The 24,798-nt window shown below is 40.1% G+C and overlaps 3 protein-coding genes across 4 annotated transcripts; 1 reads left to right on the forward strand and 2 right to left on the reverse strand.

The window, feature by feature from the left end:
• Positions 1-783: 783 nt before the first annotated feature.
• clic3 (chloride intracellular channel 3) lies at positions 784-5,082 on the reverse strand. Its single transcript, XM_073478150.1, has 6 exons — positions 4,845-5,082; positions 3,941-4,050; positions 2,302-2,427; positions 2,088-2,194; positions 1,813-1,988; positions 784-1,669 (listed from the first exon to the last, which is right to left on the reverse strand). The coding sequence occupies exons 1-6, from the start codon at positions 4,878-4,880 to the stop codon at positions 1,493-1,495; spliced, it is 732 nt and encodes a 243-aa protein (XP_073334251.1). The 5' UTR covers positions 4,881-5,082; the 3' UTR covers positions 784-1,492.
• A 4,648-nt stretch (positions 5,083-9,730) lies between these two features.
• Positions 9,731-15,740, forward strand: fut7 (fucosyltransferase 7 (alpha (1,3) fucosyltransferase)). Its single transcript, XM_073478221.1, has 3 exons — positions 9,731-9,824; positions 12,038-12,162; positions 13,411-15,740. The coding sequence occupies exons 2-3, from the start codon at positions 12,160-12,162 to the stop codon at positions 14,479-14,481; spliced, it is 1,074 nt and encodes a 357-aa protein (XP_073334322.1). The 5' UTR covers positions 9,731-9,824; positions 12,038-12,159; the 3' UTR covers positions 14,482-15,740.
• Positions 15,741-17,061: 1,321 nt separating this feature from the next.
• Positions 17,062-21,030, reverse strand: pou5f3 (POU domain, class 5, transcription factor 3). 2 transcript variants are annotated; one of them, XM_073477414.1, is made up of 5 exons: positions 19,969-21,029; positions 19,715-19,826; positions 19,322-19,452; positions 18,458-18,622; positions 17,062-18,372 (listed from the first exon to the last, which is right to left on the reverse strand). In XM_073477414.1, exons 1-5 carry the CDS (start codon positions 20,725-20,727, stop codon positions 18,112-18,114), a joined length of 1,428 nt encoding a protein of 475 aa, XP_073333515.1. In that variant the 5' UTR covers positions 20,728-21,029; the 3' UTR covers positions 17,062-18,111. The 2 variants fall into 2 exon arrangements, with proteins under 2 accessions (XP_073333515.1, XP_073333516.1); XM_073477415.1 differs by having other exon boundaries at positions 18,212-18,392; positions 19,969-21,030.
• Between the last annotated feature and the right edge of the window lie 3,768 nt (positions 21,031-24,798).

Below are 24,798 nucleotides of genomic sequence, written 5' to 3' on the forward strand. Positions count from 1 at the left end.
TTTTCTCTGTGCTGTCACTTGCTTAGCCCCGCCCACGTTTCTTTGTCCACCAATAGAGATTTTGATATGTGCTGTTGCCTTGGTACCGTTCAGAGCCCTTGTCCAATCAGGAACGGAGAAGACACATCCTAGTCTTCCTGTTTACAGCACAAAAGGAAGACATTTCCCACCACCTGATTATTTCTATTTTATGCTACTTTATACTACATTTCAGGCAAATATTGTACTTTTTACTCCACTACAGCTATTTTACAGCTGTATTTAATAGTTACCTTGTAGATTGAGATTTTAAAAACCATGATTCATTGTTTTACAATAAAATAAAAAACCTAATAGTATGTAAAGTAGTTAAAATTAGTAGATGTTAATATCACCTTACCTTTTAAATGTTGGTATCTTTGATGCTTCACTGATAATAATCCAATAAAAGTGTAATATAGGGTATACCTAATAATAAAAAAGACTAACAGGGGTAATGAGTATAATAATGAGTACTTTTATCAGAATTACCATCATGTATAACTTAATTCATTACTCTATTTGAACCAGTTAAATATGGAGATGATGGCAGCGAGTCATAGGTCTTGAACGGAGCAAATCAACAAATTTATTAGGTCATGACGAAAACTCTGTTATCATCCAGGAAAATAAATTATCATCACTGATGATGCTTACTGATGACAACCTTTTTAATAGGACGAATTGAATGGTTGTGAAGTAAAACTACACTTACATGTACTTATTTTCACTTTAATGATGCAGACCATTACAAGCTCACCCAATATTCATACAATCAACACCAGCAAAATGTTTTCACACAGCATTTAATATCAAAATATTTTCTGTCTTCCTTCTGTTAAATTAAATGTATGTCAAAGTTAAACATGACTGTCTGAGTCTCTCCTTGGATACATACCTGTACAGTTAAGAGGACGGACTGGGGAAAGTGATGTAAAGTGGTGTCAACCAAATTCAAGAGAACATTTTTTCCTAAAATGATCATTTAAAGGTACTTTAACAGGTTTAAAGTCTGACTTATCTACAGCAAACACCATCTGTTTTTTTATATTTACATTAATAACTTTCTGAACATGTAAAATAATATTTGATTTAAAGATGCATCTGATTTTTTGTCAGAATGTGATTAATAAATTGCAATCGACTAAATGCTCAGACACAATACAAGCATGCCCAATTAGACACAACATAAATATTCTCTGAGATTAACAGTGCTTTTTCTCACTATAGCAGGGGCTGAATAAGAAATCCAAGTAGTACAACCACAGCATACAATACATTATATACAGTCTCTACAAATGCAACCTTTAAGCAACTTTAAAGTAACAGTTGGCAATTTTTGGAATATTGGAATCCAATTCATGAAAACAACCTTTTTAACATGACATTGCAAAAAAGTTCATTATCCAGACATATATTATTTTGACCAAAGAAAATCATGTACAGTTTTCAAGCATTCTGTTGCTTTGCTGCTTCATCTCTTGGTCTGCGTGTTCAGGTACTTTGCCACACACTCGTAGGCATAGAGGACCTCTACGTCTTGTGGGCAGGTGTAACGAAACTCATCTTGTTCGTAGGCATTATCCAGGTAACGAGTCAGACCTTTCAGCTGTGGCGGGATGGCAAAGTCACGATACTTCTTACACACCACCTGGGGGGAAGAGGGATATTTAGATCGCTTTATTAGCAAAGAGACATCAGAACAATAAAAAAAACACCTCTCCACCACTGAGATAAAATGGGTAAATCTCATAATGAGCAGAAACTACACTGAGTACTCTGAGCTCTGCTCACCTTGACAATGTTGAGTTTGGGAAGCAAGTTGCAGTCTGCCAAGGTGAGGGTGTCACCATCCAGGTAGCGGCGTGTAGACTCAGTGATATTCGGGTTCTGGTCCAGCTCATGAGGAAGAGGCGTCGATAGGTATCTGTCCAGCTTCACCAGTGTATGAAGAAAATTCTTCTCCAGCACTGAAAGACAAGAAGGTGTGACAGGCTCCATCGTGTAGCGATATATAGATCAGAAATTACTCTCAGTTCAGTTGGAAATGTACAATTTAGTTCCCTTACTATCATTTAATCCAGAATTGGGATTCTTTATGTACGCTGAGAACCTTCGGAAGATGTCTTCTCCAGCACCATTGGACTCTTTGTATCGACAGCACAATTTTGGATATCTGCCATTGTTGGAATAAAAAAGTGAAAAATGAAAAATACTTGACAGAAAACTATATTTAATTATCAGCCTGTGTCTTTGAATGTCTCTGGGATGAGGTCTACTTACTCTGGTGGTGCGAGGGTCTCCTCCAGGAACTCCTCAATCTTGTTCGTGTCTGTCCTGACTTCCTTGTTGTAGACGAGGAAGGGAGGCTGAGAGCCTGGAGCCAAATCCTTCAACACATCGGGTGCCCTACAAGGGTTTCAAGGCTCAGTGTTAGGAATTCACACCACTGTTTCATTGTGACTTCTCGGCACTGGCTACCTGCATCTTGTATGACTGCATTCAGAGCCTTCAAATGCATCCATGGCACTGCTGTTTCCTAACTTGATGGAACTCCTCACTCAGTCCTTTCCACCATCCTCAGTACAACTAGAGCCTACTCTTTCAAATTATTAATAATTATCTGAGGATACCTGCAGACAATAGACAACTTTGAGCTTGACTGCCTCAGAAGATCTTGATTGTGAGGTGAACGAAGATATTCTATAGCATCTTTTATATCAGAACTAGGGAGTTTATTTCATTTTTTTTTTTAAAGAGCAAAAAACTTGTTTGTAGTTAGCTTGTGATAGACGGTGACAGACAGATGGTTTAGTGCTAACTAGCAAATGTTAGTGTAAGTTAAGAGTAATGACTAGTAAACATGGTCAACATTGTACTGTCTAAACAGCATGCTACCATGTGGACGTTAAGCATTTGGCAAGCTAGCCTCACAGCACTTCTAGCATGGCTGTAGGCTCTTGTTGAATCTGTAAACAAGACTGGACAGAGCAATAGCTATATGAGTATAGGCTACAGATTATTACCAGCCTCAGTGGAACAGTGTGGTTATATCTGGACTTTAGATAGAATGTGGTTAGTCTACAAATAAAGCAGAAAACAACTTTAGTACACATGTAAACAGATACCTGACCAAGAATAACCAATAAGGCATACTGAGTAGCATTTGCTTTGAGTCCAAATACCAGACACTTCCACATCAGAATCAGAATTAGAAATACTTTATTGATCTCCGAGGGGAAATTGCTTGCATTACAGCTGCCCCCATTCAACAGTTTCTAAGGACAACTGAACACTAATGAAATATAGTTCAGTTACCTCAAATACATAAATGTTTAGTTTTGCTGCGACTACATCTGAAAGGGTATTTCATCACATTAAACCACAAGTTGTGTATGTTAAAGGAGGCATATTATGCTCATTTTCAAGCTCATTATTTCATTTTGGGTGACTACTAGAATAGGTTTATGTGCTATAGTGCTCAAAAAACACATCAGTTTTCTCAAACTGCCCAGTGCTGCAGAAATGTATTCCCCCTCTGTCTGAAACACTCTGTTATAGCTCCTGTCTCTTTAAGGTTGCCCCCCCAGCCCCACCCCTTTCTGAATACCCAGTCTATTCTGATTGGTCAGCTCACACACTCCTGAGCCAGCACCGCTCACTGTGCTTCCAGTTAGATGTCAAGAAGTCACGGAATTAAAGGCGGGATTAATGACGAGGTGTTTCAGGAGCTGTTTTCTGTGGGAGAGAGGAGCTTCGGTTGGCGCGGCCTTTGGGTTTTTTTGAACTTTTAAGACCTGTCACATGAACAAGGACCTATTCAACAAACTGAAGGAGAGCATAATAAGTCTCTTTAAACCGCTGTCAGTCTCAAAGATAAGACCATTAACTTAATGGAAAAAGAAACAAAATGTGCTCTGACCTCTTCATGTCCACAGTGTGGACGGTGAAGTTGGACCCTTTTAACCAAAGAATCATGAAGATTCTCTGACAGAAAGGGCAGTTGCCCACACTCTCAGCATCAGCGCTGGCCTGAAAGACAAACAGACATTCCCTTATAAACACACACACTTTTCATTGCTTCAATCATTGACATTAAAACAAAATAGGCAAAAAAAAAAGTCTTCAAAATGGTATACTGTTGTTGTTGTAGACTCTGGTAATCAGTAATCTATACGATCAAACCAGGAATACCTGCGCAGGTATTCTTGTCGAGCCTGCTCTGCTCTGACAGTCAAAAACAACCGCTGAGGAATTTCAAATAGACGGTTGCTCCACTACTTTACACCCACACTTAAATACTGTTTGGTGCCTCTGCTATATCATATATTTTCTGCTACAGCTTGATTACATTGAGTCACCGGTGTGTGTGGAAACAATGGCATTTTTTAAAGGGCAGGACACAGGTTTCAAAACTGGACAGTCCTCTTTTCAGTTTCTACTGTTCTCTAAAGGTTTCACACTGACACTGAGACCTATCGGAAATAAAATGAATCAAGAAAGTAGCTAAAAAATACTAAAAAAGACACTTGGATGTGGTCTGTTTTTTCAAAGATGTAGGGCTGCTAAAGAAACAGCCAGCTAAGATTAAAATAGGAAACTACTGATTTAGTTTTATATTCGTTGAAATAACTGCACGCTAACTGAATGTTAGGTATGTTTGCTGCTGCAATAACAAAAAATAATTCATCTTTTGATTGGTTGGGAATGATTACACATAATATGAACTATCGCTTTTGAAATCTACTGCATTTATCCTGTGTTATACACATCTGGAGTGTGGATTATTTGCAAACACAACAGATCACAATTATTATAGATCCTACCTTAACGAAGAGGTCAATCTTGGGGCCCTCAGCCATCTCTGTTTCTTCCTCTCTGCCTTGCAGTGTCCACCTGTCTCAACTGGATCCACAAAACGGTTCGATTCTGTCGCTGTCAATGCAAAGACAAGTCAGAGATTTTCTGAGATTCTGTGACTATGATCTCATTCTTTCACTCGCACACCTGAAACTGACACCTGTAGTCACACACTGGTAGTCACAGTCAGCACCGGATGCAAGATGCAAGAGCAATGCTTTTTCTTCACTCCACCAGTATTTTAAAATAATTCCAGTGCTTCACCTCTCCCTCTGCTGCCTCGTTTCTCTTCTCTGCTCTGCCTGTGTTTTTGGTTTGTCTGTCACCACACCTCGAGCCCTGAGAGGCAGCCCACACCCCCTCCGGACTTACCAGTCCGACCAGCAATTCTGGATCTGTCTCTTTGCCCCCGTGTGCTCTCTGTCTCTGTCTCTGTCTCTTCCTACCAACCAGTATATGTTCAGTGTACATGCAGGTGCAGTATGAGGTTGCTTTGTAACCAGAAGGTGAAGCGTGTTTCCTGTGGTTACAAATTTGTTTATATAGTGAAGTGCAGGCAGTTTTTAATAGCTGAAGAAGTTGATATCACACAATTATCAGCTTAGAGACAAATAAAAATAGAGCCAGAGAATCTTTACAGTGTAGTTGATTATGTAAGAAGCAGCTGCCGGAGTAAATGTTTGTAATGTATGTTTCTGCAATCCACAGATATGTTGAGACTTTACATTTCTTCATGTTGTCATGTTTCTTAAAGATGTTGTGACAACACTGTGCTTATGTTGTGGTTAGGTTTAGGCACATAAACCACTTGGTTAGGGTTAGGTAGAGGTTACGTTAAGGCTTACCTGGTTCTGTCACGGCTGGATGTCTCCTGTGGTTGAGGTTCTGGTCTAGTGGTTGGCACTGCACCACCATTCCCTTCACCTCATGACATGAAAGCCAGCTCATATACATGTTATGTGAACATGATATGGCAGGTTGATTTCATACATATGACAAATTTAAACATATCCATGGTTTGCGCAAATATAATATGCAAACATTTTATTTTGGCGACCGTAACAAGACCGAATGTATTTCCTTCAATTACTTAATTTAATGGGTTTGTACTCTATATAAAAGTACTTGGACATCAGAGCATTTCAAATATGCTGTATGTTATTGTTGAACATCTCATTCAGGGCATAATCATAGGCTGGTATAAAGCCTCCACTCCACTGTAAATATTCATAACCCCAGCATGGCAGGCAGAGCAACACTTTGCACAGGAAGTCAGTCAGTTAAGGAGTTTGTTGTTTTTCACAGCAAACTCTGAAATCCATGTCCTTATGGATGCTGCCTCATGCTTTGGGAAATTTTCTCTGAAACAGAAAAAAGGCCTTCCCCAAACTATCGGCACAAAGTTGGAATCACAATGTTTCCACATTGTATGATGTTCCAGTAAGATCTTCCTTAACTGGAAGTAAGAGGCCAAACAATGAAAACAAAACCAATCAGAAACAGTATGTTTCTGCATACTTTTGGCCATACGGTATATTTCCTTCTCATGTCAGAAAGAACTTAATAATTCCAAATTAAAGTATCCAAAATAATTTGTATATATTTTGATGTTTGTGGTGGATATATCGCTGCAGCTAAATGAGAAAACAGATCCACCTTTGTCTCTCTGTATCTTGTCAATGGTGCCTCTGTATTTTGGTGTCTTCCTGTCAGTTTGATGTGTTTGTTTTGTCTCATCCGCCAGCCAACCGCAAGTTGTCGATCAGCATTCATGGCGGCCAGAAAATGCTCTCATGCAGCAGGTATTCGCTTAGGTTTCACCGAGGTTTCTATAATTGGAGAGAGGAGGGAGAAACACCCCCCAAGGAAGCAAGCTGACATAAAAAGAAAGGAGGCTGTGACCAGAGAACAGTGAGATAAAGCCAGACAGAGCTGTGTCTCTTCATGGGCGAGGGCGCATGAGAGGAAACAGGAGGGTGTGAATGTCAGTCATACATGACTCTGTGATGTGGAATCCACAAAGTGCAGTCATATATTGTACAAGGTTAATCGGAGTAATTGAATTAATTGTTTAATGCGTGTTCTGCCAGCCCTGGTAACTGTTTCTTTGTTATGTTGTTTGTGAATAAAGCCAACAGATGATCTAATCATCTTTTTTTCTTTCTAATCAAGAAAATCTGCCACTCACAGCCCTAAGAAGCCTCCTCACTCTTTGCAATCATGATGGTATGACAGGCATCTGGTGTTTTTCTCCACCTCAATTTGCCCAGAAAAATCCAGAAACAAAATAATGAGTGTTAACAAAATGATGAAATGTGTATTGTTGTACTGTGTAACACAAGAAATATAGCACTTCACTTTTGTTTGAGCAGCTTAAAATAACATCAGATCATGTTTTTAATGATTAAAGGATTTTTTTATTCATTACGCGCACACCACAGGATGTACGGTGAAATGAAAAGCAACAAGCTTAACAAGACTGTGCAAAAGACAATAGAATAATGAATATGCAATTTGAAGACAACACAGAGTAAGTGATGTAAAACGTTGGTTGTTTTTTTTATCTGAGAAAGAAAAGTCTTAAAAAAGACTAGGAAAGTAGGAAACTTTTATTTTTCATATATAAAAAAAAAGCAAAGATTTGAGAAAATTCCAGAAAAATAAACATAAGCATTGCAGGAGAAAACAAAAGTGTCTGTGTAGTTTATAAGATTTTGCATGACTTCACTCCTCCTGCTATGTCTGGTTTCATCAACTTAACTACTGCTAAGCTACTAGAGGTGCAGTCAGGGGGGACTGCACAATCCCACTCAGAAAATCTGCATTCAGCCAGGCTGTCTTTTCATTCAGGGCATCACGTCAATGTAATTGGGCACCACAATCAATGAGAGAGTCCCCATCATATCATTCATTTAAGTGTGATGCCAAGAAATGGCTTGTTGACACCCAACAATGTGGACACAGATGCTATTTTTATCCACCTGTAACCATCTGATAATATATTTTGCCCTCTCATGTTATTTAACTGTATTATATATGTTTTTTTTATCACAATGTAGTATTTTGTACTGTACATGTTGTATGGTATGGAATAAACTGCACAGAAAGGTATATTTATTTCTATGTTTCAAAGACAAATAATTAAATTATAATGTACTTGTTTTCCCCTTATTATTTATTTTCTACTAAAATTGGAGATTCCTGAACAAACCACACTTGAAGTAGTAATCCAGCCCTGTCAACAACAGATACAAACACAGGTTCAGTGTGAATGGTTAGTCAGACTTAATCTGTGCAACACTCCCCTCATGTGGTCTTTTTGCATACCAACATAAATGTCACTATATGTAATGATAAACTTGACTTTAATTTAAGCTGTAGATTTGGATGGGGTATAATTTTGTTAGCAATTTAGATAATGTAGTCCTGATTCATACTGACAAGAGACTCTGCTGATTCTCTGTTCAGGTGTTCAGAAGATGTCAGAAAAGCTGAAAAACTAACACATGTTAATGGACTAAAAATATATAGAAAGAGCAAGAACAGTGTTAAAGACAGATGATGCATTTCTAAAACATCATCAACAGAAGTGATGATTTCTATGGAATTAAAAAAGAACAACAACCTAAGAAACTTCCTTAACAGTAATAGAGCGAAGACCACATGAGGTGTCATTTATGACTCACGAGAGGTCTTTTATCTGTCGGAAATGATTTGGTTTTCCGCTTTCCGATGAGTCATTTATCTGATTTTTCTGCAAACAAAGCAGTTTCTGCAAACCACCAATACATTATTTTTTTCATTTATTCATATCACTTTTTCTGCAATATGTGTCATATCTGGCAGTTTGAGATGGCCTTTCAACATTTGTAAACGGGACACCATCGGATATTTTAATGGCCATATTTTTTGTAGCCATGTAAGTGGCCACAAAATAGAATATTTTTGACAAAACAGGATCTTTTCCTAACCATGTTGTTTTTGTGCCTTCACCTAAACTAACAGACCAAAAGCTTAGTGTTTCCACAACATCAAATGGAAAATTAAACGTAAAGAAACATACATTTTCAACATACATACACCCGACTATGGTTTGCAGACACTGCCAACATTTATACTAGCAATTGAATTGTACAAAACTGTTGCCTCTGCACTGATTGACACAAATTTATCACAGTGTTTTCCCTTCTACAGACAAAATAACAGATTCTTGATGGGTGGAAGATTTCATATTTATGATTTTAGATCTTGTTTTAGTGCAATTAAGTCCAATTTTACAACATTAAAAGAATAAAAGAGAGCACAATCAACTACAGAAACTAAGCAGAGACTAAGCATGCATACAGTCATTAGAACAGACCATTTTCCCATTCAGTTGAGTGCCTTTGCCACATATTAATTATTTATCTGCACATCAAGTGCATCTGTATCTCTTTCTAGTCAAGTCAAATTTCCTCCTCCCAAACTTCTTCTTCTTACCACTTAAGCATTGAATCACTTCTGTGCAGTTATCCAAAACATAACAACACCCAATGACTCACTGATGTGTGATCACCCTTGAGTAACCCCCATCACAATTCTGCACTATGTGTTGCACTTCCTCTTTTCCCATCAGTGCACACATGCAGCAAACACTTCTTGATTCTGATCAGTTGTTCTTGCAGAGTGCTGCCATTGACAGAAAGAGTAGTAGCATCACATTGACCAGAAAGCCGGAATTGAAGAGGATGTTGAAGGACAAGAGAGGGTGGGAGCATCTAACATAATGCTGAGCACAAATCATATGCAAGACTCTTTCACAGGGCCACACCCCAGCTTCCTTAAAAGGGGCTGAGTTTCTGGTTTTTAAACTATTCAAGCTCATCTTCAGGTTCCAACCAGCAGTGACCAAAAATGGTATCTGTGGTGACTGAGAGGGGAGAACAAAGGACTCAACTTGTGATCAGGTTAGTGGAGAAAGATTTGTTTCAAGTATCTCTGGTCAATGTGGTCTGACTTCTGCAATGTGTTGTTTGATTTATCTGTGGCAAGAGGTGCAAAATATGTGTGGTGGTGTGTATTTGTACTTGGTCTGCTGTGAAGGAATGAATATATTCAGGGTTTAAAGTAGATTTGCATGACCTTGGCACCTTGGCAACGGTCTACAACAGCCAGGGAGAGAGCAATAGTACCACAGTGCCAATCTTTCACCACATCCTGTTGAGAGTTCGTCTTGAAGTTTCGACTGTAGAGGCACACTTACAAATTAATTATTTGAATCAAATCCATCATATCTGGAGGCACTTGTGTCAACTCATGAAGATTTCACTTTAATCAAAGCTTTACTGAAATTCTTCAAAATAACAACATAGAAAAAATTAATCTAACGCATCGGGGAAAGTCTTGGAAGAAATTCTTTGTTCATGATTTCGCTTATATGCGTGGGTTAACATCTGGAATATGTTGACATTTGACCCCAAATACAAAGGAAGACCCATTCAGGTCCGGGAAGACCCCCATTTCTGTGTATGCGGTCTTCATGTGCGTCAGGTACATTGCAAAAGAATGTGTGTGTGTGTTAGCGTGAAAGAGAAGAGAGAAAGACTGTATGGGCATATGTAAATCCTCCAGAAACTACATTTTCTCATTATGTAATGAATGAATTTAAAGTAAAGATTTAAGTGTCAAAACAAGGGAAACAAATTCAGCTCTTGTTTTCTCAGCAGCTTGTTTTATGTTATCAGATGACAGGTGCAGATTGGTGAAGTTCTATTTTACACTTTCTATTTATTGATGTGGTTTGAGCTGTGGTGCTGCTGTTCTGTGAGGTGTGATACATGATATATAGCCACAATCGCACAAAAAGCCAATTTCATGGAAGAATAGAGGGGACAAATCCATTTCAATGAAAGGGGTGAAATTATGGAATCAAATCAATTTAATCTATATAGCTCAAAATCACAATCACATTGCCTCGAAACGACATCCTTCATCCTTAGACCCTCTGTTCAAGTGAGGAAAAACAACAAAACAACAAAATCACAGTTTACAAATTTAACTGACAGAATATTTGATACAAATAAATTATACAAAATATATCAGAATTGCTTTTATTGCCAAGTAAGTTTACACATACAAGGAATTTGCTGTGGTCTGTAGGTGCAAAACACCAAACAATACTGAAAGTACTTCAAAGACATAATAAAACTATAAAAATATAAATAGAGTTTGACCGATTTTGAAGTAGGTGAAGACTGTCGGAATTGTCCAGTATTGCAAAAAGTTTGACCTAGATTGTGCAATGTCGCAGTAGATGCTGATATTGCAATGTGCAAATGACTGAGCTGGCCGAGGCATTGCCAAATGGTGCTGTATGTTTATCTTGTAGTACATAGTTTGAGGAATAACAGCAGCAGGTCTTCCTAAGTGCCTGAGAGCAAATGAATGACTTATTGATGCAAAAACACTAGCTTGCAGTCTTAAGGGAGCAATACTGGGAGTTAATATTGAAAGTAATATTAAAGCAACATGATGTAGAAAATAGTGCAATACCACTGTCGTAAATACAAATCCCAGGTCTGCAACAATTTGTCAGACATAATGTAATGTAGAAAATGTTATTTTCTACAGGTTTCCACAGGTTTGTGCAAATGTTGAAATAATAAATATGTCTAACAGTATCTGTTTCTTCTTGTTTTATTGCTATGTGCGCTTACTTTTTCTTTTCTGCAGGAAAAGAAAAAGTAAGTGCGTTTGTCACGTCCTGTGAGTGTCTTCATCAGTTCCTTGTTTGTACACCAGTCACTTGAAGGGCTATTTCCTTTTGTTGCGCAAAATGAAACCCTGTAGTTTCATGTCTGTTTCACAATTGACCTTTATTATTTTAATAATATCCCCTTCCAAGAGGAAATACATAGAGAGAGAATTAAAAACGCAAAAGGATTTTTTTTCTATTACTATATCATTACATTTTAATTTAATAGATGCAAATATATCTTATTAATCATCAACCATAATGCATCAGGACATTAATTCTACCACCAAATGATCCATTATTCACCTTGTGTCCTCTGAGCAATTGTTCATTATTTTCTATCTCTCTTTACAAACTAGCAGCATTTCATGGACTGGCAGTACACACAGCTTTCTCTTAATGCTTTCTTTCTTTTTGTCCATATAGAAAAAAGGAAGCTTCATCAGACTTTCCTGAGTCGTGGTTGAGCAGAAACATCTCATGGTGTATGATCTGAGAGGGTGGTGAAGACTCTTCTATGAGTGTCACAGCCTGAGTTGGAGTATCTGATGGTGAGTTCTTATTACATTCATCATGGTCCATATGCAGAATGTTACAGTCTGACATAGCAGACTTTCACATATTTTACTATAGTTTTAGTAATTTACTTCCGTTGCTTTCTGTTCATTTAGCACTGTTGGTCAGTTACAGGCATCTGTCTGCACAGATGCTAGAGCAAAATCTGCAAGCCGCTGTTTTCATCCGTCTGCATCACTGTCACAACAACCACACCCTAAGAATCCCCCTTTGAGATGCTGTCTTATCTTTTCTGTTTACGTACAGTATGTCAGTATAAACTAAGCATGAGTTGTTTTCTCACTGTCTGTGTGCCGCCTGTAGAAACCTTTACAATTTAGATGAAAACTTGACATGAAATGAAGGGTTTTTCTTTTCATGTATTAATAAAGCCCAAGTTTGTCTCATGGGTGACTTTCTACCCGTTTTTATCTCAAAGGTTGGAGAAAATTATTATGGATAAATTAAGAATAATTATAGAATAATATAAAAATGAGTTTTATTTGCAATATCGTCTCTTTAGTGTAACATTAGGGCCAAACAAAAGGTCATTTTCCATTAAAAAAAGGAAATCTGAGTCATACCATTAGGTTGAGATGAATGCAGAGGACTTTGAATAGAATTTAACCTTTAATACTTGGTATTGTAAAGTTGTGCTTAATTCTAAATTGGTTCAATCCACATGAACCATCTTTAAGAACTATATAGTGATTTATTGTCTTATTTAGACATGATAGCTGACATGTATGCTGCAAGACTTTTAATTTTTTTATAAGTCAACCAATTGAGATGTCAGCAGTAAACTGACCTGTTGATGGTGTCTATTGTTAAAGGACCATTCCAAATAATAGCTGCATTACCATAAATCATGTATACTTTCAATTTTTGATAACTGTTGGCCATTTATTCTTGTGCAAAATTTCTGGGGGTTATTTTATGCCTCTGGTTGACAGTAGAGAAATGACATGAGATGAGGGAAGAGAGATGAGGGAATAACATGTAACAAAGATCTGCAGTGCTTTAACCCCAACGCCACCAGTTCTAAATAATACATTCATGGCCATGTTGCTCTGCTATGTTTCTACATTAGCCCAGAACAGACAAACCAAATAATAACTCTAGACTCAGGTGAGAGGAGGGATGTTCAGTCGGTAATAATCTTCAACCAGACCACTAGATGCTTCTAAATCCCACACTCTCATTGCCTCTCCATAATTCTACTTCTTCATTCCCTTTTGTGACAGGGGTGCCATAACACTAAAAAGAGTGTCTTCAGCTCAATGAAGATGGGCCTCGTCATCTCCATTCTCTGTTTTTTATCACTGTGTCTTCTCAATGGATGGCAGACAAGATTCCAGCCCATAAACCCCTCTAGCTTCTCTAACAGGAGCAGGAGCAGAAATGTAACCATCCTGCTTTGGTACTGGCCCTTCCACAGGTCATTCAGCCTGAGGGGTGACATGTGCTGGGACCTCTACCGTATACCTCGCTGTAGACTGGTGGACCAGCGCTCCATGTTCCCTTCAGCTGATGTGGTGGTGTTTCACAACAGAGAGCTGGTTCAGGGCCAAAAGCTGCCCTTTGACCTCCCACGGCCGCAAGGCCAAAGGTGGGCCTGGATGTCCCTCGAGGCTCCTGTCTACAATGGAAACTTAGGGAAGTATGCAAACATCTTCAACATGACCATAACCTACAGGAGGGACTCTGATATCACTATACCCTATGGCCAGCTGTTACCAAAGGCAGCTGAAGAACATCTGGTGGACGACGTCCCTCTGAATAAGAGCTCTCTGGTCTGTTGGGTAGTCAGCAACTACAGGAGCCAGCACAAGAGAAGCCAAGTGTACAAAGAGCTCAGTGCTGTAGTTCCTGTGAAGGTTTACGGTCGCTGGACAAAGACACCCCTCCCCTCCAGAGCACTCTTACCTACAATCTCTGGCTGCTACTTCTATTTAGCTTTTGAGAACTCACTCAGCAAAGATTACATCACAGAGAAGCTGTGGAGGAATGCTTACCAAGGCGGGGCAGTGCCTGTCGTCATGGGAGCGCCGTTAGGTGATTACAAAGCTGTGCTTCCTCCTAATTCTTTCATCCATGTTGATGAGTTTGCATCTGTAAAAGACTTGGGGGAGTATCTACAACAGCTTGCAGAGGACAAGAAACGCTACAGTGAATATTTCACCTGGAAACAACAGTGGAAAGTGAAGTTGTACACAGACTGGAGAGAGAGACTGTGTAAGATCTGCACACAGTACGACAGTTTACCTCAGCAGAAAGTTTACTCAGACCTAGAGGCCTGGGTCAATAACACTTAAGCTTGCATAGCTGTGGTTAATTTTTCCCTGATATTTTATCACATTTTATCATATTTTGATAAATTAGACAACATTATGACCTTATATTTTGCATCAGAACTTAAAGGAGACATATCATGCTCATTTTCAGGTTCATGATTTTATTTTAGGTGACTACTTGAAAGGGTTTACATGCTTTAATACTCAAAAACACGTTTTACCTCCTGTCTCTTTAAGCCCCTCCCTTCCAAAAACCTGGCCTGCTCTGATTGGTCAGTTTACACACGCCTGACACAGCACCACCACCAACAACAGAGCAGCTGTGCTAAATCAACTCTAATTTAATTAAGTGGCAAACTACCATTAAATTATGCACATTTTTCGCATGGTGAGGTACTGTGATGTCACAAAGTAACGGAATTAAAGGCAGGACTACTGACGAGGCATTTCAGGAGCAGTGTTTTCTGTGGGAAAGAGGAGCTTGGGTTGGTCTGGACTTTGGCCTTTTTAATTTTCAAGATCTTTTACATGCACAAAGAAACTTTATAAAACACTGAAGGAAAATTAAAAAATAAAATGGTGAAAATGAAATAGGTCTCCTTTCAAGAGGAGAGAAATTTGAATGTTGAAAAAAAATCGGAATAATCACATCCTTGAGAATTATCAAACCTTGTCAAAGGACATTTTGGAAACACGTTTATACTGTAAATGCACATGACCAGCAAAACTGTCATGCTTTAACTATTGACTGAGTGAATTAAATCCCTAGCACTTTATACCAGTCTGCTTTGAGGGCACTTATATGACTCCCAGCCCCAAAAACTTGTACTGTAAAATCAGCCAACTGCATGTCAAAGAGCAAAAGTTACAGATAACTTTAAGACGCAATAGAAGAAATGCTGTCTTTGGTTCTATGGTAAATGCTTTGTTATGTTGTCCTTGAAACTAAAGGCACAGGATTCCAATAAACATGAAAACTTGAGCAAGAAATGAAAGTGCTGCTGCAATGGATGCATCAGTGCTGAATGTAATGAAGCAATGGTCTAAAAATGTAGCCTATCCTATAAATGTTAGCATTCTTAGAATTCCATAATGTTGCACCATTCAAAAGTTAAGAACTCTGTTTAATGTTTTGATATACAATAGCATATTTTTGTTTTGATGTAATTTTTTGTGCAGTGTATTTGGTTTTCAAAATGTTTAAGACTATCCGTTCAGAGTTTTGGATGATAAATTGTGACTTGTGTTCATGTTCCCTTACCAATAAAAACAATGGTTTGCTGAAGAAATAGGCTGCCAACGAGTCTCATTGCAGGGACGCACCAAAAATACTTGTGATCTTAGAAAAAAGATCAACTTCCTCAAACCTATGAAAAACAGGAGGTATGATAGGGAGTGAGTCAGTTTGATAAGGTTCCTTTTCAAGAGCAAAGAAACCATAACTTCTGTTCCTCAGCTGATACACAATAAAACCACATATGGTTGCACATCAGAAGCAACGAAATATAGGAGTCAACCTGCTACCAGACTGCACAACAAAAGAGAATTTACTGTTTTTGGTGGTAAAAGCTGCAAAACTTTTACTGGCAAAATGAAGCAACTTCAAAAGTTTGCACATATATCTCAACACATGATTCAACAGTTTCAACATAAAAAGTCAGTTTTACTTAATATATACAAAGATAGACTTAACAGTTTAGCCAGCATGTCAGTAATATAAAGTGTCATCCATTAACATCCCGTTATGGTGCTATATGTAAGAACTGGCCACCTGAATATAGCAACATCACAGTTGCAGTGAAGTCTTGATTGTTTTCAACGGAAGTTCTTTAGCGCCTTTAAGAAAATCTGTCACATTAAAAACTACTGCTTGGAGTCTGATAGTTTAAATTGCACTCACATTGATAAATATGTCAGTAAAATTGTTCACAAGGCAAGATTATCTTATCGTTCACACTAAAGGCTGATATTGCTGATACGTTGTTTTATTGACAATGCATAAGCTTGGTCTTGCCAATCGTCTGTAGTCATCTAAAAAGGACTGCTATGTCATATGAGGTGTAGTAGAGAGGAGTGACTTAAATTTTTTTTTTTAAAAACTACATTTAAAAAGGGTAAGTCCACCAGTTTTACACATTAAAGTGCTTGCAGGTTAGGGAGCACCACTGCATATGTGAAAAAAGGAGTATCAAGCCTTTTGTGGCTCCAGATGAACTGCCTCCAGTGATGTCACTCAGTGGCTTAGTTGCATTGTGGGTAATATAGTTGCCATGTTTTGAAAAAAAGGAGAACATGTGGAATAAAAAGGTGACATCTCTGGTTCATCTGTATTCATTTGGAACATTTGTCCAACAGTCTAGAGGAGTCCCATGTTAACCACATATATGCTGCTTTTCAAAACCTGGCGCCTACATTACCCACAATGCAACTTAGCAGCTTCCTCTTGGGCCACAAAAGATTTTAAACTACATTTTTCACATATGCAGTTGTACTCCCCAAGACCTGTAAGCACACATTATGTAAAATTAGTGGAGTTACCCTTTAATGTCTTTATCTCTATAACGGACTTGAGCCAAAATGAAACCACACCACCAGACATGAGAAATTCTTCACCCAAACTTTTAGTATAGAGTGTTACTCAACATGTCATGAACATAAAAACCCTTTACAATAAAAAATAAAATGGAGGTATTGACATCATTTTTTGGCTGTTGTAGCCTCAACCTAACAGCATAATTGATCCGAATCAGGTCAAGCATAACTCACCATCATTCACATGAGACACTGAGAAAACATTGACACCGTGCAATTGGCAGAATTAGCAGCTTAGAGTAACAAATCATTAGTCACACTCCCTCAAAATACTTTGAATCTCGCCATCTCCCATTGAACATAAGAATATTTGCTAAAACATGGTCAATGACAAACAACCACAGGGCAAAAATCTGGGGTCTGTATACAAGTGGGACATTTAAAAAAAATTCAACATTACAAAAGCAACTTTGTGCAATACCAAAATGGAAAAATACACCTGGGATTAGTGGCAGTACAGTTCAGCTAATGACTAGCTGCTCTGTCCAGATGGGATACAGAAGTATTGCACAAACATTGACAAAACTGATGACGATGAATTCCGTTTAAAAGAAGCTCACACTAAGATTCCCTTGATTATATAGCTCTTTTCTCATCTGCGCCACAGAAAACCTCCTCAAGATTTTGTGTAATTGGAAGGAATACCCTGCTCACATTCACAACTGGACTATTTACACTGTAGCAGCACATTGTTCTACCTCTGCAATGATTAACGCCTATGGAATAACTTACTATGCACTATCCAAGAACACAAAAAGGCACATTTCAGCAATATTCAGTTTACATGTTCCTCTCTGTTTAGGTCAAAGTTGAGTTGCAAGAGGATGTGGCCCTCTTGGGAGTTCTTTACATTTCACCATCTAAAAACAGGAACAAGAAACCACTTTGACCCATCTCACTGCTGCACCCAGAAGAGCTCCAACACTTCCAACCTCCCACTGATATGATCGGTCGATCTGGTTCCTGGATGCAGAGGCTCGTTTTCAGCATGAGTTGGGGTTGGACCGAGAGGCTTTGGGAAGGCAATCTGTGGTTCTGTCCGAGATAACCTGAGCATGTTTATCCAGTCAGGTGACTAATCAGTCCGGGGTGCAGGGACTGTTTCAGGACGTCGGGCCGATGCAGCTGGGGCATGTAGAGTGTAGGAGGAGGGGCACCGGGGTAGCCGGAAGCAGGGAAGCCCTGACTGGGAATGGGAGAGGGGGCCATGTTCAGCGGGGACGGGCTCTGCTCGTAGTACTGGCCATCGCACTCCTCGTCTAGAGGCAGGGCCAGGCGCTTTCCTTTCTGTCGCCGGTTGCAGAACCAAACTCGCACCACCTGTCAAGAACGGCATTTGTCTTTTAAAAAAACGTGACAAACTATTCTTTTAAAAAAAAGAACCAATTTAGGAGTTTGTACTTACATCTCTCTCCAGACCCAGGTCATCTGAGATGTGCGTGATCTCCTGGGTGTTGGGCTTGGGGCACTTGATAAAGTAAGACTCCAGAGCCGAGCGCACGGCTCCCTCCAGACTGGTCCTCCTCTTTCTTTTTCTGGTGTCCACAAATACCCGCTCGATCTTGTACATCTGAGGAAATCAGAAACATGTTTTAGATCATGAGCAGGCTAAAATAAGATACACAATAAATGTCTTGATATTTTCAAATCTCCTCAAAAAGCACAAAAAAGTAGGGAAGGCAAATCTGGAGAAAGATATTTGATTGTTGAGTCTCATTCCCAGGTCATCAAATACAGACGCTTTGGCTCCAAAATTCTGACCTGAAACGTAGGTTTTTGACGACCTGGAAATGAGACTAATCAACTATATTTCTCCAGAACCAGCTTCCCTACCCTTAAAACTGGGCTCAAATCAAATATCACAATATTTTTGACCCAATACCTCAATTATGTGAATATAATGACCAAGTTGGTGAAGGAAAGTATCAGAACAGTCTGGTAAGTTCAGAAAATTACAATTTATTTCAATGTAGCCTTTGAAACCAGGAAAAGACAACACTTATTCCATATCATGATGCAACATATCCCAAAATCTACCACTATATCATAAGAGATATTGTCAAGAATCGTGGTAAAGATTCGAATTAGGTCTCTTGTGAGCACTAAACAGCTTGATCATGGCCACTAGATGGCATGTTCCACCTCAGAAGAGCAGAGGGCCTTGGTTCAGGTCAGCTCAGCAGGAAGTTAGCTACCAAACAATTCCATGAAGCTTGCTGATCATCTGTTGTCTTGCAAACTAGTTGGCAGATGTCAAGAGTTGACTTACATCCTGGGGATTGTCCGAGGTCTCTGCCTCGTTCAGCCATCTCTGGAGAAGGGGCTTCAGCTTGCACATGTTCTTGAAGCTCAGCTGCAGAGCCTCGAAGCGGCAGATGGTTGTCTGGCTGAACATTTTACCTACACAGAAACACAAAACACTGAATATCAACCGGCAATGAATGGAAGATGGTTGACTTAAAAGCCAATAGACCAACATTTAAGGCGTTTGTTTTACTCCATGCTGTGAAATCCACAGAATAGATCAGAAGGTCATGAAGTGCTCATCCAAATATCAAAATATGCAATAGATCTACAAAATTTCAGAATGACAGCTTCTCAGGTTTGAATGTGGTGCCATGGATCACAGAAGAACTCTGAAGTAAGATGAATATAAACTTACCATAAAGGTTACCCAGGGCAAGGCCAACATCAGCTTGAGTGAAACCCAAGGTTATGCGCTTGTGTTTCAGTTCCTTGGCGAACTGCTCCAGTTCCTCTGTGGAAAGATTCTCCTATTGAACACAGCAAATAAACATTTTAGATGGAAACTGGCGTTCAGTCAAGTATTCCTCAGATTGCCTCCACGCTGCATCCTGTCTCACAAAAGACACAGAAGAGTCAGAATTGGAGGCCTGTTTCAGTGGCTGTTCTTACCTCCTCGGAGTCGCTGCACCCGCCGCTGGACGACCCGCTGCTCCGCGTGGAGGAGGCCGGGTTCTGCGTCTGCGGCCCGGGGGCAGCCTGGCTCGGGTTCACGCTGAAAAACGCGTTCCCCGGAAGCCCGTTGCTTGGCGGTGAAGGGGACATGGAGGGCGAGGATGCGGATGATGTTGAGGGATTTTGATTGCTGCTGCCGGGTGGGGTGATGTGGGTGATCCCGGGCCAGAATGACGGGTTCCAGGCCGTGGGGTAGAAGACGCCGTGGGGCATGGCGGCGGAGGTTGGGGGAGTTGGGTACTGCTGAATCTTTATCTCCGTTGAGTAGTCATCACCAGTGTCCTTCTCAGTCTTTATTTCGGGCAGCTTGATTTGCTCCCGGGTCTCGGCTATAGGGGGACTCAGGTTGATAGGCTGGGTAGCTGCTGTTACGCCGGGTACCTGGCCGGTGTACTCGGGCGCAGCGAAGGGATACCAGTGCTTGGGTTGCCCAAAATCTCCAGCCTGCGCGTCGGAGCCCCTGTAGTCACAGGCGACGGATGGGAAAGGGAAAAAGGTTTGCGCGGATGCCGGTGTGATGCCACCGTACGCGGTTTTGTTGTAGAAGAGGCTCGGGTCTGGCAGGACGCCGTGAGGAAGCTGGAATGACGCGGCGCTGCCCAAACTCTCGTGACCCAAACTCTGGGTGCAAAGGTTGGTCCGGCTGAAGTCATAGGGCCGGCTCTGGCACTCCGGACTCTGCGATCTGTCGGACATCTTCCAAACGGTGTGAGAGCGGGTCCAAGATTTAAAAGTAAAAAAAAAAAAAAAAAAGTTAGTGGTGACTGCTGGGGCTGCTCATCCGTTTCAAGTTTACGCACGAACCAAAGAGGGATGAGAGGAAGAAGAAGCTATCCAGAGGAAGGTTCGCTTTGAGGGAAACTGCGCAAAAATATAGACCTTGCCGATTTTTGGTGCAACATAACCACCAAATACGCCTGCGGCCTACTCCATGAAGTCCAGTCTGAAACACCAACACTCTCCTCACCTTCAAGCTCAAATGCCCCTGTCCTGCCTCGGCTCCACAGGTTTTCCTAATCACAGCTGCGGGTGTCGCAGATCGCCTTCTCTCCTCGCCCATTGGTTGGCGCAGACAATTGCGCACAGCTGATGGTGAATTTGTGAATGACCTTGATTCCTCACCAAAGTAGTGGGCGTGTTTTGACATCAACTTTGAGCCGTTTTGGCCGCAATACCTTCTCAGATCCCTGCTTTTTAGGCGAATGAAACTAATTACGCGCAATCCAGAGTCACCACCGTGGAAAATATCAACAATCCAACAGTTTGAATTCACTTGGAGAAGCATATTTACATTGCTAAACAGGCACGGGCCGCTGCTCCTGTAAATACATATTGTAGCCCCACACTATAAGTTGCGCACCTCATACATGAATCATAATGCTCGGTTTGTTTAATTTATTCCCCTGTAAAGACATGGCTTTGATATTAAAATCCCTGCCATTGAGGCTGAGTTCGTTCAAATCACTTACATGTAAACTAAATAAAATAAAGTGACGTTGTGTGAATTGCTGTGATAGAACAAATTAACATAGCTTAATTAATCGGACCGCATTTGATTGGAAACAAACGAAGATGACAGCTCGTCAGAAACACAAACACTGCAGATAGAAAAAGGCTGTATGATGATAGAAGAATTAGAAATTGGCAGTCAGAGCAACATTTAGAAAGCAAGAAGTAGGCAGGATGGAGGCTACACATGAGAGAGATGGTGTCAGATTGTAAAAAGGGTTAAGCTTGTCGTGAAAGCTTGTTTTGGAATATTTGCGCATGAAGGACCACATCACAGTTTTTCACTTGTTTTTCCAACTGAATAATTGGAAATGTTTCTATCGGGTCTGTTAGACGTCCTTAACTGCATTAGAATAGTTTTTGTATTGGAAATTAGGATTTCCTTGTTTGTTTGTTTTTCAAAACCTTAAACAAGATTCATTTCATACATAGTCGTCAAGATGAGTATTGGCACAGTGTATGTCTGAGGTTGCTGTCATGGTGAACATGGAGCTGGACACTCTTGAGATTTTGGCTAAACTGGGAACTAAAACATAAAACGACCAGCAGCATTCAGGTGAACTTCTCCCTTTCACCCTTGATCGGTGGCCATTGAAAAGCCTGGATGGCCGGAGCAGTGTACAGATGCGCTCCCCCAGCGCGAGTCGTTGGCCGCAGATTGCGGCAGGAAGACAACACTGCGGGAAGGGAGAGGGGGTGCCATTGTACGAGCTGGCCCCGGGGCACCCCGTGGATTTCAGATCCCGAGTTGCGATGGTCGACCATTAGCTCCTTTTCAGATTGAAACAATAAGTCTCAACCCTTTGATTCCGCCCCACACCCACCTCCTCCCCCCTTCCTCCCCTCGTCCTCTGAGACAAACAGCAGGCTGAAGAGGTTTCGCTCTGGTCTGCAGGCCCCGGGCTTCACTCAGGGCCAGTACCTTGGCATCCAGTCTGATGAGATCTGGAGGTCCAAAACTGGTTTGAGGACCAAGGTGTTGTCTGCAGATGCAATAATCAAGTAGAGCTGGAGTATCTGTTGTAATCTTGGTATGAATGAGTGTCACTTTTATCCTTTTTGCAGCCTGTAGAACAAATGTTACCTTTTTTTTGGCCTTGCTGCCCTTCAAAATAAAGTGACTGGTGAAAAATGTAATTCAATAATGATGTCATCTTTGCATATTTAGCTATTCAATTGATTATTAATAGAAGACACAGATGTAAACATGTATATCAAATAAAATGTAAATTGGAAAAACATCAAAAAAGCAATATGATAAAAATAAATACATCTTTCAAAAATCCTTTAATTAACCCAAAATCTTATCTCTTGTTGGGGACCCTTGGTCACAGGATGCAAAAAGGATTTGTTGAATTTAGAGAAAACTTCTTTTTCTGACCCTGAAAAGTCAGCTTTTACTTTATAAGAAGATTTCTCTGCCCCTCTACAAGCCATGTAGGTCCAGGATCAGGGGAGACCACAAGAGCCTGGTCAATAGCTTAAAAGACATCAAACCCCAACCATACAAGCATTGTCCTGGGCCATGGACTTGGGAGAATAATTGTCATGCAAAAGACAGACCGCAAGACAGATAGTAGACTTGAGGCAGAGCTTCAGAGAGAAAGGGAGAGCAGAGCACAGAGCTCTCAGGGTGTCCAAGAGAGGGAGGAGGGGGGATCAGTGTTGAATAGCTCAGTACAGTGAGGAGGAGATGTGTGAGGGGAGTATCTGGGGATTTAGCTGAACCCCCCCCCCCTCCCCAGATGTCTCAGATCTTGTCTTTAGTTCTTTTTAAGTGGCCTCTTCAGGACACCTCAGACATGTGCTCGCTGTTCGCGGTTCACATCCAGTCAAACAGAGAAAGAGAGAAAGTTCCGGATCAAAGAAGAAAGCCTGTTTAAGCAGCAGCAGTGTGAATGTTGCACAGCTCAACCTGTCACACCAGTGACATAAAAATCAGTAATGGAATGTAGCTCAGTACATTTACTCAAGTATTGTACTGAAGTACAGTTTTGCTACTTAAATACATAAACTACAATTTGGAGGCAGATATTGTACTTTTACTCTTCACTACATCTACACTACATTTACTTGAACACTTTAGTTACTAGTTACTAGTACTCAGAGCTGTAGTAGTGCATAAGTCCTTTTTGTGTGGGTGACTTTCACTTTTACTAAAGCAACACTATATCTTTCCATTTACTCGAGTGTGACCTTGGGTACTTTTTACAACATTGATAAAAACTACCTCTACCTTGAGCGATGTAACCACAACAAACAGTCAACTTGTTTTAGGGCTGCAACTAATGATTATTTTAATTTAATTAATCTGTTGATTATTTTCTTGATTATTCGACTAGTCGTCTGGTCTATAAAATGTCAGAAAATGGTGTAAAAAGTCGTTCCGTCTGTTTTCCAAAGCTCAACATGATGTCTTCAAATGTCTCGTTTTGTCCACAACCCAAAGATTTTCAGTTTACTGTCATTGAGGATTAAAGAAACCAGAAACTTGACTGTTTTTCTTCAGAAATTATTCAGACCGAGTTGCTGATTATGGGAAAAATTAATGATTAATTCATTGGTTGACAACTAATTGATTAATCAATTAATAGTTGCAGCTCTAGTCTGTATTTTAGCATTTTTACATCCACTGCTCAGTAAAGCTTTTACTTTTGTAAACTTTCTTATCGATATTGTTGTCTAACTATTGAGCGAATTCTTGCTGCTATGTAACTGACGATAAAACTGTTACAGTCTGTCATTTGAGGGTGTTTGGGTTTGCTCATTGTGAAAATAACACATTTATGAATAGCAGCACTTGTCGCCTAAAGAAGAGGCAATGACAGTTTCATTGAGCGGTTCGTGTGGTTACTTCTGAGAAATTCTGCTTATTAGAAATCCTCTTATAACAGGTGCATTCTTCATAAGAGTGTTAGAAATTATAATCTAGAAAGAATTTTGTGAATAATGACACGATAATCTAGCCAAGCGTCCTACAAAAACAACTAAAAGGTAATTCTGTCGCTTGATTGTATTGTTTTTCTCAGCCACTACTTTTCAAAGTTACACTTTTGATAAGTCATAATCTCAGGAAGATGTTGATGAACTAAATACCACCCCTCCTGTTGAGCAGCACAATTGTCTCCCACAAACAAGTCTGATGGCTTTTTGATTTTCTTCACAACGGCCCTGCCTTTGATACCCACCTTCACACACCCTCCACCCAGCCAGGTTTTTATCCGAGGGCCAATAGCTGCCTTCCTTCCACCGTCCACC

Source organism: Pagrus major, chromosome 12 (assembly GCF_040436345.1).
Source record: "Pagrus major chromosome 12, Pma_NU_1.0".
NCBI classification, from domain to species: Eukaryota; Metazoa; Chordata; class Actinopteri; order Spariformes; family Sparidae; genus Pagrus; species Pagrus major.